This window comes from Gekko japonicus, unplaced genomic scaffold, assembly GCF_001447785.1.
Source record: "Gekko japonicus isolate JY-2015 unplaced genomic scaffold, Gekko_japonicus_V1.1 scaffold27, whole genome shotgun sequence".
Taxonomy (NCBI): Eukaryota; Metazoa; Chordata; class Lepidosauria; order Squamata; family Gekkonidae; genus Gekko; species Gekko japonicus.
The window spans coordinates 1,078,733-1,090,648 of record NW_015172002.1 but is presented as its reverse complement, the minus strand read 5'-3'; the positions used below and the strand labels follow the sequence as shown (position 1 = coordinate 1,090,648).

General features: G+C 44.3%; 2 protein-coding genes across 2 annotated transcripts in view; both read left to right on the top strand.

The window, feature by feature from the left end:
* The first annotated feature begins 448 nt into the window (after positions 1-448).
* On the top strand, positions 449-5,296 carry LOC107117887 (acyl-coenzyme A thioesterase 1-like). The gene is made up of 3 exons (XM_015420056.1): positions 449-1,206; positions 3,031-3,233; positions 4,076-5,296. The coding sequence occupies exons 1-3, from the start codon at positions 645-647 to the stop codon at positions 4,679-4,681; spliced, it is 1,371 nt and encodes a 456-aa protein (XP_015275542.1). The 5' UTR covers positions 449-644; the 3' UTR covers positions 4,682-5,296.
* A 3,648-nt stretch (positions 5,297-8,944) lies between these two features.
* The window catches only part of LOC107117889 (acyl-coenzyme A thioesterase 1-like), a 5,236-nt gene continuing 2,264 nt past the window's right edge, over positions 8,945-11,916 (top strand). Inside the window, 1 exon segment of the mRNA XM_015420058.1 lies at positions 8,945-9,553. Coding sequence (XP_015275544.1) covers positions 8,998-9,553 — 556 coding nt within the window. The 5' untranslated portion in view covers positions 8,945-8,997.

Below are 11,916 nucleotides of genomic sequence, written 5' to 3'. Positions count from 1 at the left end.
TGGTGAGTTCCATAGGTTAATTACATGCCATGTGAACAAGTCCTTTTTCTGCTGAATCAAGTCCCACTGAAGTTAAGGTGCAGTTATTAGTGCATACGACTAGGATGTGGTTCAGATCCCCACTCTGCCACAGAAGCTTACTGTGTGACCTTGAGCCACGTTATAAGCTGCTTTGGGTTCCCACAGAGGAGAAAAGCAAGGTATAAATATCTAAATAAATACACTTTTTGCATGTGTTTAGGATTTCAGAGAGTCTCCAGACCTTAAAACTATTAACACGTTTGTAGAATCTGACTGAATTAAACAGGAGGCATTTGAGTGCTCAAGTGTGGGAGAAGTGGCCCCTCCCACCCTCAGCTGGGGAGGTGGCACGGTAGCCAACCTCCAGGTGGCGTCTGGCGTTCTCCCAGAATTCCAACTGGGCTACAGAGATCAGTTCCGTGGAGAAAATGGCAGATTTGGAGGGCACACTATATCTGTAGCATTAGGTAAAAATAATCCCTCAAATTCTTCCTTTCACACGCTGTTCGCCCAAGTCTCCGTGAATTTACCAAACTGGAGTGAGCAACCCTAGGAAAGGAAGGCTCTCGACTGACCTCTCCTGGGAGTCAGAGCGGGACGCACCAGCCCCACAACTCACACCCATGTCCTCGCTAGCGCGCCTGCTCCTTGGAGCATTGACAGTGCGCCACGGCCGCCTGCAACCCAGGCGCCTGGCCACCTGTGCCGCCGTCGGTTCCTCGGCGTCCGCCTCTGGCATGGAGGCCCGCGTGATCTTCTCTCCCGCCGGCCGCAGCCTCTTTGACGAGCCGCTGGCCATCACGGTGGAAGGCCTGCAGCCCCAGGAGCCGGTCACGCTTCGGGCGTCACTGCGGGACGACACCGGAGAGCTCTTCGAGTCGCGTGCCCTGTATCAGGCAGACAGCCGCGGGCAGCTGGACCTCAGTCGCTCGCCGGCGCTGGAAGGCGGAAGTTTCTCCGGCTTGGAACCGATGGGGCTGCTGTGGTCGCTGAAGCCCGAGAAACCCCTCAGGCGCCTGGTGAAGCGCGACGTGCAGAGCCCCTACCTCCTGGAGGTGGAAGTGCTGGGAAGCCACAGCAAGTGCCTGGCCAAAGGCGCCCACGAGCGGGCCTTCCTGCGGGACGGCGTAAGGAGGATCCCGGTGCGAGAGGGGAGGATCCGGGCAACCCTGTTCCTACCTTCCGGTAAGTGAGGCAGTCCTGGTCCCAGCAATGCAATTTGGTCATCCTGCAACAGTGCCCCATAAGAAAGAAATGATCACACCCACTGTTAAATAGTTGTTGTTGTTCAGTCACACAGTCGAGTCCGACTCTTCGCGACCCCATGGACCAGATCTCGCCAGGCCTTCCTGTCTTCCGCCGTCCTCTGAAGTTGGCTCAATTTCATGTTCGTTGCCTCAGTGACACTGTTTAACTATCTCATCCTTTGCCGTCCCCGTCTTCTTTGACCTTCAATCTTTCCCAGCATCAGGGTCTTCTTCAGTGAGTGCTCCCTTCTCATTGGGTGGCCAAAGTATTTGATTAAATTAAAAAAACTGTTACATTAATGTAGAGTAAATTCCATGCTCTTCCCTCGTCCTCCCTTCTTGTCCTGGTTAACCCGGATTAGAATAGTTGCTTCATTCATAAACACGAGTGTGTTGAACACTTCATACAAACGTGCTTCTTGCTCAGTGTCACTCTGAGCCATTTTGATGCCTGTATCAAAATCTGACTGCTACTCTTGTCTTTCTCCTCCCCAATAGTAAAAGTATAATTAGAGAGCCAGTGTGGTGTAGTGGTTACAGTGTCAGACTACAATCTGCAAAACCCCGGTTTGAAATCCCTGCTCTGCCATGGAAGCTTGTTTCACACACACTCACCCTAACCTACTTCACAGGGTTGTTGTGAGGATAAAATGGAGAAGAGGAGAATGAAGTAAGCTGCTTTGGGTCCCCACCCTGGGGAGAGTGGCAGGGTATAAATGGAGTAAATAAAATGTGGCAATTTCATGGTGCCTAATGATTGCTCAGCCCTGACACACACACACACGCTTTATAGGCTTGCTTGCTGAATCTGAATGCTTCCTTTATAGGCTTGCCCTTTGGTTTGTGAAAAGTACGCAGACGGAGAGTGATTTCAGCTTAGTGTACTTTATTAGATCAAGAACAAGGCAACTTTAGCCGGCTCGCAGGCCGTCTTATATTTCCCATGAAACCGCCACCCATCACACACACACACACCCCACTTCCCAATAGGCTATTTACAGTGGCTGAGAGTTCCATAGGCTCTCGGCCGGGAACCTAGCCCACTGATTGGCGTGGGCTAGGATCCGCACAGTCCATTGTCTCTTTGAGCGAAGCTCAACGTTTGCACTTGACCGCTTGGAGCCCAAGCTGGCCATGTGGTCTGAACTGGATATATTACAGTTTGTTTTAGTTTTAAAACTGTCCAGCTGACAATGATCCCTGGCTCAAAAATCATCTGGCTTATCCTCGGGCAGGGACAGGGCCTTTTCAGCTCTGGCCCCAACCTGGTAGAACCCTCTGTTTAGTGAGATGTGGGTCCTGCTGGACCTGAAAGAATTGCACAGAACCTGAGATGTTCCACCTGGCATATGTTCAAGGATAGTGACATTCTGAAGAGCACTGACCTCTGTCTATGTGGCTTCCTTTCCCCTCTTACCTGTCCTCTTCTAATTGTTACCACCTGTAATATATTGGTTTTTATTATGTGCCAATATTGATTGTTTCTTTTAATATTGTAAAGTTAAATTTTTAGCTATTTGTTATGATGTAACCCACCCTGAGCCCTGCTGTGCAGGGAGGGGTGGGCTAGAAATCGAAAGCATAAATAAAAATTTTAAAACTGCACCTTAGTTTCTTGTGTAGCCTTCAATCCTTTGAATAGGCCATTTGGTTAGACTTATTGATTATGCAGGAAGCTGTTCTATTGGCCATCATTAGATTTGGATGACTGAAATCCAGAGTTTAAAGAAAGCAACGCTGCTGCTCATTATGTCTCTTATAGGTGATGGCCCTTTTCCTGGAATCATTGATATTTCTGGAACTGGAGGAGGCCTTCCTGAACATCGAGCATGTCTGATGGCCAATTACGGCTTTGCCATGCTAGCACTAGCCTATTATGCTTATGAAGATCTCCCTAAATATATGAAAGAATTCCACTTGGAGTATTTTGATGAAGCTTTAAATTATATGCTAAAGCATCCAAAGGTAAGGCCATATAGTGTTCACCTTTCATTCTCTTTCTCTGCTACATTTGACAGAGAGAGAAAGTCTTGTGCAGGCCAGCCCTAAGTATGTTCACTCAAAACTGAGAGCCAGTTTGGTGTAGTGGTTAAGTGTGCAGACTCTAATCTGGGAGAACCAGGTTTGATTCCCCACTCCTCCACTTGCACCTGCTGATGTGACCTTGGGTCAGTCACAAGCTCTGGCACAGCTGTCCTTGAAAAAGAGCAGTTTGTGTCAGAGTTCTCTCAGCCCCACCCACCTCACAGGGTGTCTCTTGTGGGGAGGGGAAGGGAAAGGAATTTGTAAGCCGCTCTGAGACTCCAAGTGAAGGGCGGGGTATAAATCCAATCTCTTCTCTTCTCTCTCTTCAAAATTAATTTCTGTTGAATTCAGTGCAGCTTACTTTCAATTCATCAAGGATCCATAGGGTGCATCCCTGGCTGTAGTAACTTTAGAGTGATGAATTAATGTTACCCAAACTGAGCTCTGGTAGTCACATGGCTTATTATGCTGTAGGAATTTTGATTATTTTTTTAATGCTAAACTCCTGAAAAACAACTGTTGTAAAAGATTAAAGACTAAAGCAGTTAATTTCTCTGCATTTTTGACAGTTAAAAGGAGACAAAGGTTAATTAAAGCTGGGAAATCTTGTGCATCCTTTGAGACAAAAGGCAGTAATAGAGAACTGTAAACTGTTCAGCTCAGAATGCTTGATCTCTGTAGTCTACCTAAGGATAGGTCGCATGGGCTTTTGCCCAGTTTATAGTAATAAGGGAGGCACAGCTAAGATTCATCTCTCTCTTTCTTTCTTTTCCCCCCTCCAGATTAAAGGTCCAGGAATTGGGCTGCTTGGACACTCTAAAGGGGGTGATTTGTGTGTCTCCATGGCGTCTTTCTTAAAGGGTATCACTGCGACAGCCACAGTAAATGGCTCTATAGCCAATGTAGGTGCCATACTTCGCTATAAGAATATCACCATTCCACCTCTTGGCTTCGATGAGAAGCGGACCAAAATAGACCAGACTGGGTTGGTTGACATTGTGGATGTCCTGAACAATCCGCTGGAAGGCCCTGACCGCCAAAGCCTTATTCCAGTGGAGAAGGCTGAGAGTCACTTTCTTTTCATTGTAGGCAAGGATGACCATAACTGGAAGAGTGAATTCTTTGCCACTGAAGCCTCCAAACGTTTGCAAGCTCATGGGAAAGAAAAACCTGAGATAATTTGCTATCCAGGAGCAGGGCATTACATTGAGCCTCCTTATTTCCCATTGTGCCCAGCTTCAATGCATCTCTTGGTGGGCAGACCAGTGATCTGGGGAGGAGAGCCCAGGGCTCATGCTGCAGCGCAGGTGGATGCTTGGCAGCAGTTGCAAACTTTCTTCCACAAATACCTCAGTGATAAACAAGATAGAAGACAGAACAAGTTATGAGAACACTGGTTACAAAACATGTTTTGGCAAATAAGGGCTGTGGGATTATTTGGCACCCACATTTGATTTCCTAAGTGAATGTTTCAAAATTTCACTGATGAGTGAAAAGTAAATGTAATAGTTGATCTCTATCTTCAAATGAGTATGAAGCAATTCGATCAATACCTTTGTTCTCTGAACTTTGGTACCTAATGGAGTCCCCAGTCATAAAACAACAGAGTGCTTGGATTGATAGAAGCATGCAGTATTTCTTCTGAGGAGGATCTAGAAATGGGCTGATGGCTCTGGTTAAGATAAACAATAAAGAATTCAGGTATTTATAATATAGATAGACTATCCTTTCTTGCCTTGTTCTCATATTCCTTATTGTTCCAGGTTATATTGAAGGTTTCACAACTATATCAACAGTACTTTAAGGATGGGCTGTTATTTATATGATTCATTTTATTAAAATGGTTACAATTAAGAATACTAACAAAACCTGTTCTTGAGCTAGAAATTTGGGTTACAACAAAACATTTTGCAAATCCAAAATTGTATGGTGCTAACTCAGGTTTGTATGCTGGTGATTTTAAAAAATGCTTGTGAACGGGCATGAGCTACACGTTTCTCAGTAAAGGTAATGCTACATATTTGCTGCTGCTTTGTTTTTGTAATGTCCTTTGTTTTCTAATGTATGTTGAAGTGTATAAATATCTATTGAACTGATATAGAAAATTTCATTTAAGAAATTTGTCTGGTGCAAGAACATATGAAAGCAGTGAAAGGAGACAGCATATTATGTGGCTTTCCTAACTTCCTGCCAGAACTTTCTTATCCAGCAATAGACAGGTTAAGCTACCTTCATGCAACATTTCATCCTAGAAGAAGTGGGAAAAATTTGTCTATTATAATGTAGTAAAATTTAGATGAGGTGAACTCAGATGAAGATCAAACAGGGAAGTGAGGGATTTTGTTTGCTGGAGAGAATGCTTTGAAGTGAGTAGGCTGGTGAAGAGAAAAGGAGGCTGTGAGTGAGAAGGAACCCCAGCAAGTCAGCCATGTCACCACTACACCATCAACAATGGATTATTGCAGTCAAGAGCCTGCAGCTTGAGGAGCCAAGTGCCAAGTAATGGAAGAGTTGAGATGGAAGGGAGCCATCTAGACAAGCCTGGCTAGTGTGGGAGCCGGGCCTGTAGCTATGGTGGGGCTATTTGTGGCTCTGCCCCCTTTCTTTAAGGGACAGCTTCACAAGAGTTTCTCCTGTAAAAGCTTCTAAAAGTCATTGTTAAAAAGCCTGCTCCAGCTCTGCAGCACCTTCTTGCTTGGCTTGTAAAGAGTCAGGACAGTTTGGAGATGCTGGTTTGCAGAGGAAAAAAAGCCTCCCCCCCCAGCATGTCCCACAGCTTCTACTGCTGCTCCCACCCCCCCTCCCATCTCAACTCCTGGGCCGCCAAGGAGTGGTGGGGTGAGGAGATTGCAGGGAGCTGGGTTTATTTTTTTAACTGTAAAATTCAAGCCCCACCCCCCCAAAATTTGCCCCACAAGCCACAAAATCCTTGCTTATGGGCCTGATGGAAGCACCTAATGAAACAAAAAAAGTAGCAGATGGAAGAACTTAAAAAATGCCAGGACCACCATCTTAAAGGAAAAGCACATAAAAACTGAGCAAATCTCTAATAGTTTTTTTTTATTTGAGACATAGGAGGGAAGTTAAGAAAGCTATCATTTAATTATTTATAGTTGCATAGTCAATTTAATTATAAATGTCAGATTAATTTGTCAGGATTTGTTTATCCAAGCTTTTATTAATTCTGTTAAGGTGCCATATTAGTGTTTGTCACATCACAACTCTCAGGGCTGAGTACTTCAGAGCACTTCAGAAAAGTATCCATATTAACATGTTCAGGACTGGAGCCTTAGTAAGACCTGGTAAATCAAGATCTGAATGTGAAGAATCGATCCTGGGACACTTTGGTTCAGTGGAAGCAAGAACACAACATGTATAATTTCTCTGCTATCGCAGAGGACAACTCCTCCCACACTCTATTCACCAATAACAGCACACTTGTCTCCCTCACTCTCCTTCCAGCACTGCACTCAAACCAAACATTTAAAGATACACACACACTAAAACAAGCAATCAATACAGAAGGGTTGAAGGACCTGGGTATGTTTAGCCTGGAGAGGAGACACCTGAGGGGTGATATGAAAACCATCGTCACGTACTTGAAGGGCTGTCATATTGAGGATGGTATGGAGTTGTTTTCTGTTGCCCTGGAAAATCGGACCCGAACCAACGGGATGAAATTAAATCAGAAGAGTTTTTGGCTAAACATTCCTGAAAGAGCAGCTCCTCAGTGGAACAGGGTTCCTCAAGAGGTGGTGGGCTCTCCTTCTTTGGAGGGTTTCAGACAGAGGCTAGATGGCCATTCTGTGAACTTAAGCAGATCATGAGAGGGAGAGAGAGAGGGAGAGAGAGAGAACGAACACACACCATGGACAGAATGGTGCTTTTTAAAGAATAATCTTATAAAGAATCTTATGTTACACAACATAAATCTGTAGAAATGATAACCAGCAAAGAAAAATTACATAGATTAACAATTTACCTATCTAACTCTGATACCTCAACCAACTACATTTAATCCTTTGGAAGCCAGTGACGACAGTGTGGTGTTTTTGGAGGGAATACACATATTGCAGTTTATTACTTAAATAAGGGAAGGGAAAGATAAGGTGGCATATTACACAGCCTCTGAAGAACTAACAGTATAGTCCTGAACAAAGCTGCACCCCTCTAAGCCCATTGACTTCCATAGACTTAGCTAGGTATAACTGTTTAGGATTGCACTGTAAATAAAAGGCTGCTATTGGAAGTGTGAATGTCCAGGAGGAAGGAGACAGCCATGCTGACATCTGTCCTTTAAAAAGGCTAAATGAGCTCTCATGAGCAAGAAATAAAACAGAAAGCTCACAAAATGACACAGACATAGATCGTACCACTCATACTGTAAGCACTTTTTAGTACCTGCCTTTGACACCCACAAAGCCAGGCTCTAACACAGCAGCCATTGCTGCTGAGGAAGATCCAAAATACTGTGTTTGGACACTTGAAAAGTGTGCAGTCTATGTGACATAAGCACTGCCTCGAGGGAAGATAGCTGGATGCCTTCACTGTGTATGAAAAAAAGAGATTGTGGGGAAAACCCTTATATTCAAAAGGGGCTGAAGATGTCATATGTTTCTTTAGATACCATCTACTGCCTCTTTAATTGTAACTATCAACACAGAGTGCATTTTACCTGGGTTTTCTTTATCTTAAAAAAACATTCATAGTACTGAGGCTCCAGATGGAAACAGATGAGAAACTATCACCGCTCAGGTGAACTGCATGCTCCATAATGTTAAACCGGACTGTAATCCTTTACTCATCCCTGTGGGTGGTTGAGCTAATCCTGTCAGCATGGATTATACCACTGTAAAAGCCCCATGTATTATAGTGTCTTTAAAGAATAGAGATTAGGGATATTAAACACTAACACATTTATTGTGGTATATTGAACACATCTGATAGTCTGATAAAATTTGCTTGTTTAACAACATATATATTATAACGGTTCAACCGAAAATATTACACTGCAGACCCTCCAAGTTACAGTGGTGACACCTGGGTAGATTTAAACCCGTTCTTCTGTTTGAAAAATGAACCCATGCTCCTGAGTTTCAGGAGATTCACACAACCCAGTTTGTTATATGAATCAAAAATTGGAAGAGTACTGATTTTCCATTTCTCTCTCGCTTTAATTGTGTACACACGTTACAATGGCTGTGCCTGTATGCATCCTGCATGTACACATCTGCTTGAAAAGCCCTTTTTAGGCATCACTTTAATGCTCCTGTCTGGCATAACGAGAGCGAGCGCTAAGCAAGCCAAAGCATTAGAAAAATAAAAACGGAGACCAGTACCTGGATAAATGTGGGTTTAGCTGTGTTTACACTGAATGTGACATAAACATTATTCGACGTGCACATAAAGAAAAATGAGGCATAGTGTATACGCATTGTAGTGCGTTCCTTGTACTGCGGGTGCAGCAGTCTCGTTACCGATTAGACAAGGGGAATAGATAGTATTTTTAACACTACTTAGGCCACGCGTCTGTATGTTTCAAAGCAGCCAGCCGCCCTCCCCCTTTTGAATCGTGCTCTTGGAGCTCGACTAATGCTGCCTTTAGCGATCTCACGTGAAGTTGTAGGCGGAGCCGAAGCCGCGGCCTTTCCTCAGTTGCGTCGCTCTTCAGAGCGGCACGGCTAGTCAAGCCGAATTGCTCGGCATGTGGCGGGGGGCCGCAACTAGAGCTTGGGACGCCTGCCTGGAGCGCATCGGGGGGGTCTCCCCCAAATACTGCAACAGGAGGGGTGTAGCGACAGTGTCAGTCAACCCTGCAGCTGGCTTGGCTGATCAGCCGGCGAAGATAGCGGTCTGGGGGCTAGCGCCTTCGCAGGAAGTGACCCTTAGAGCGCTCGTGGTGGATGGCCATGGCAGCCTCTTTGATTCCTGTGCCCACTATCAGGCGGATACTCAGGGAAAGGTAGATGTGTCCAAAGATTCGTCTCAGGGAGGAGACTATACTGGAGTGGAGCCCATGGGGCTATTTTGGACCCTCTCCCCTGCTGCGATGGAGAAACCTTACCACAGGCTGGACCCCGGGCAGGTGAAAACTCCCATGAAAGTGGACGTGTCTGTGCACCAGGGTTACAGCCCGCCTGCCGCCCTGCCTGGCCGCATACTTGCCAGAGCCAGCATGGAAAGGTGGTTCACCCTTTCCGAAGTGCGAAGGATTAGGCTGAAGGAAGGTGTAGTGAGAGGCAGTTTGTTCCTCCCCCCAGGTGAGTGGGGTAGCCTTTGCATGGTGGCTGTGTGATATACCCTCTCACATAAATGGCACAAATCCTGCAAGTCTTTTGAGCCATACACACACTCTGAAGAAGAAATGCAAGTTTGGGGGGGATGACAGTGGCTCTTTACTATTTATTTACATCCCACAATCTCCTCCTTTTCATAATTCAAAAGAAATACAAAACACAGAACATCCTGTCAGTTCGTGACGATATATCATACAATATACATAATAAGCTTTAAATCATACAAAAACAAAAAGAAGGGTGTCTCAGATATATCCTTATATCAATAGAAAAAGTAACAAAATCCAAATCTTAATACGTACATTACTATATCCAACTTTCTCAAATATTGGTTCCAAATACTACTATGTTCTCTAAGTTGGAGGAAACTGCGCCATCAAAATACTTGGAAATCATCTTTACCTTCCAAGCTATGAAAAAGAAGCAGAAATTGAACATTGTACTCTTCATATACTCATTCCTTTTCAGCTGTCCTCACAATTCATGGAGCCACAATGATAGAGTCAGCTGCAGAAACTACATCAGTGGGAAGCATTAAAAAATATTTTAAATTGTTGGTCCACAGACAAGGCTAGTTACACCTGACTTGTGATCCTAAAAATTATGCCGGGATAAAAGTGACTTGCCAGGATTTTATCTGATGGTATTGTTTAAATTGGCAGTGCAAGAACTGGGACATATTTTAAAAACTTCCTAGGCAGTGGACTGTTGGACTTTTTAAACATGATTAATCAAACAATATTTAATACTATATAAAGCTGTTATAATGAGATCATTGGTTCATCTGACCCAGTGCTGTCTATTCTGATTTATTTACGTTATGTGTATAGTCCCCCTTTCTCACTTGAACTCAAGGCAGATTACAGAGAGTGAGTCAATACAATTGACAGGATGGCACATTTAATAAACAGTGCCAATAGGAATAGGGATGTAGAATCAACCAGAAGTCTAAAAACAACTGAAGCAACGTATAAATATTAAGAGAACACATTATGGGTGCAGTCAGATGGTGTGCTGAGAGCGGGTTAGAGTCTGCACTCATAACCACTACACCAAACTGGTACAAATACAATAAATAAGTAATGGATAAAATTATTTAGAAACATAATCACAATATCAGTCAAATAGGGCACTTTCGAACTTTTAATTAGCTTCTGTCAGGTTACTGTCTTTAGGAAATACCCATGTCATGTTCATGCATGCACACACTGTCTTCTGTAATGAGGGATGATAAATAGTAACAGCAACTAGTGGAAAAACTTTTAAATACTCACTGAACATGTAAAATTAAGATGATATACTTCCCCAGTTTTATTACTGTCTCACACAAGTGTGCCTAAATCAGATCCCAAATGACTAGGAAATTTCCCTATTGGGAAAAAAAAACCCCAGAAAACCCAGATCCCCAGTTGTAAAGGGGGTAATTATGGGGGAGGGATACATAACTCCATGATAAATCACATGCTTTGCATGCATAAGGTTCCCAGTTCAATCTACAACATCTCCTAGACCTAGGTCAGAAAGGACACCTGAGTCAATTTGCCAATGTGCAAATTGGTAAAATCAACAACTGCCTATACATGTGCCTTCTCAGTTTGGCCCCCACCTTATGAAATGGCCTGTCTGGGGAGGTCAAGAAGGCTCCTACTCTCATGGCATTCCACAAACTGTGCAAAACTGAATTATTCAAGAGGGCATTTCTGCACAGACAGTAGAGTTACACTGTACTAAATGATTCACAAAGGCACATGGATAAATTATTAGGAACTGTGGTTTCTATACTGCTATACTGGCTGAAACTAGGATCCTGCTATGGAATTTTGCAGACGCGCCGTTTGATCTGGTATCGTCACGCTTCAGCAACAGATTTCGTATGTACGATCACACAGTCAACATCTGCCTCCTGTCCCCAGCTGTTGGTTTCCGGCTCAAAACCGCTTTAACCCGGAGTATTTTGTTACCAGGTCCCAAAGTGGGGTTTTCTCAGCTCTCCCGTTTAAAGCCACATTTTCCCCCTGTGTGATTGCTCCTCCGGTGGCAAGCCACTTCCAGCTTAAACCCCTTCCCCGCTCGAATGCTGCCCAAGGCTTCCGCTTTTCGCCCACCACTTTTTTAATGCGTTGGCAGTGTGCACATAGGCAGAGCTCCGCTACCGTGTTTAGAAAACCGACGGTCACTTGTTTTAGAGTTTAGATGAGTTCAGAATCTCACGGAGGCCATTTTCAGGTCAAACTTTTAAAGGGAAGTCTTTTGTTGGAGGGATTGGATTGATTCACCTGGTGGTTCTGCGCATGCGCCATGATAGTTTCCCCCCTATTCTACGGAGG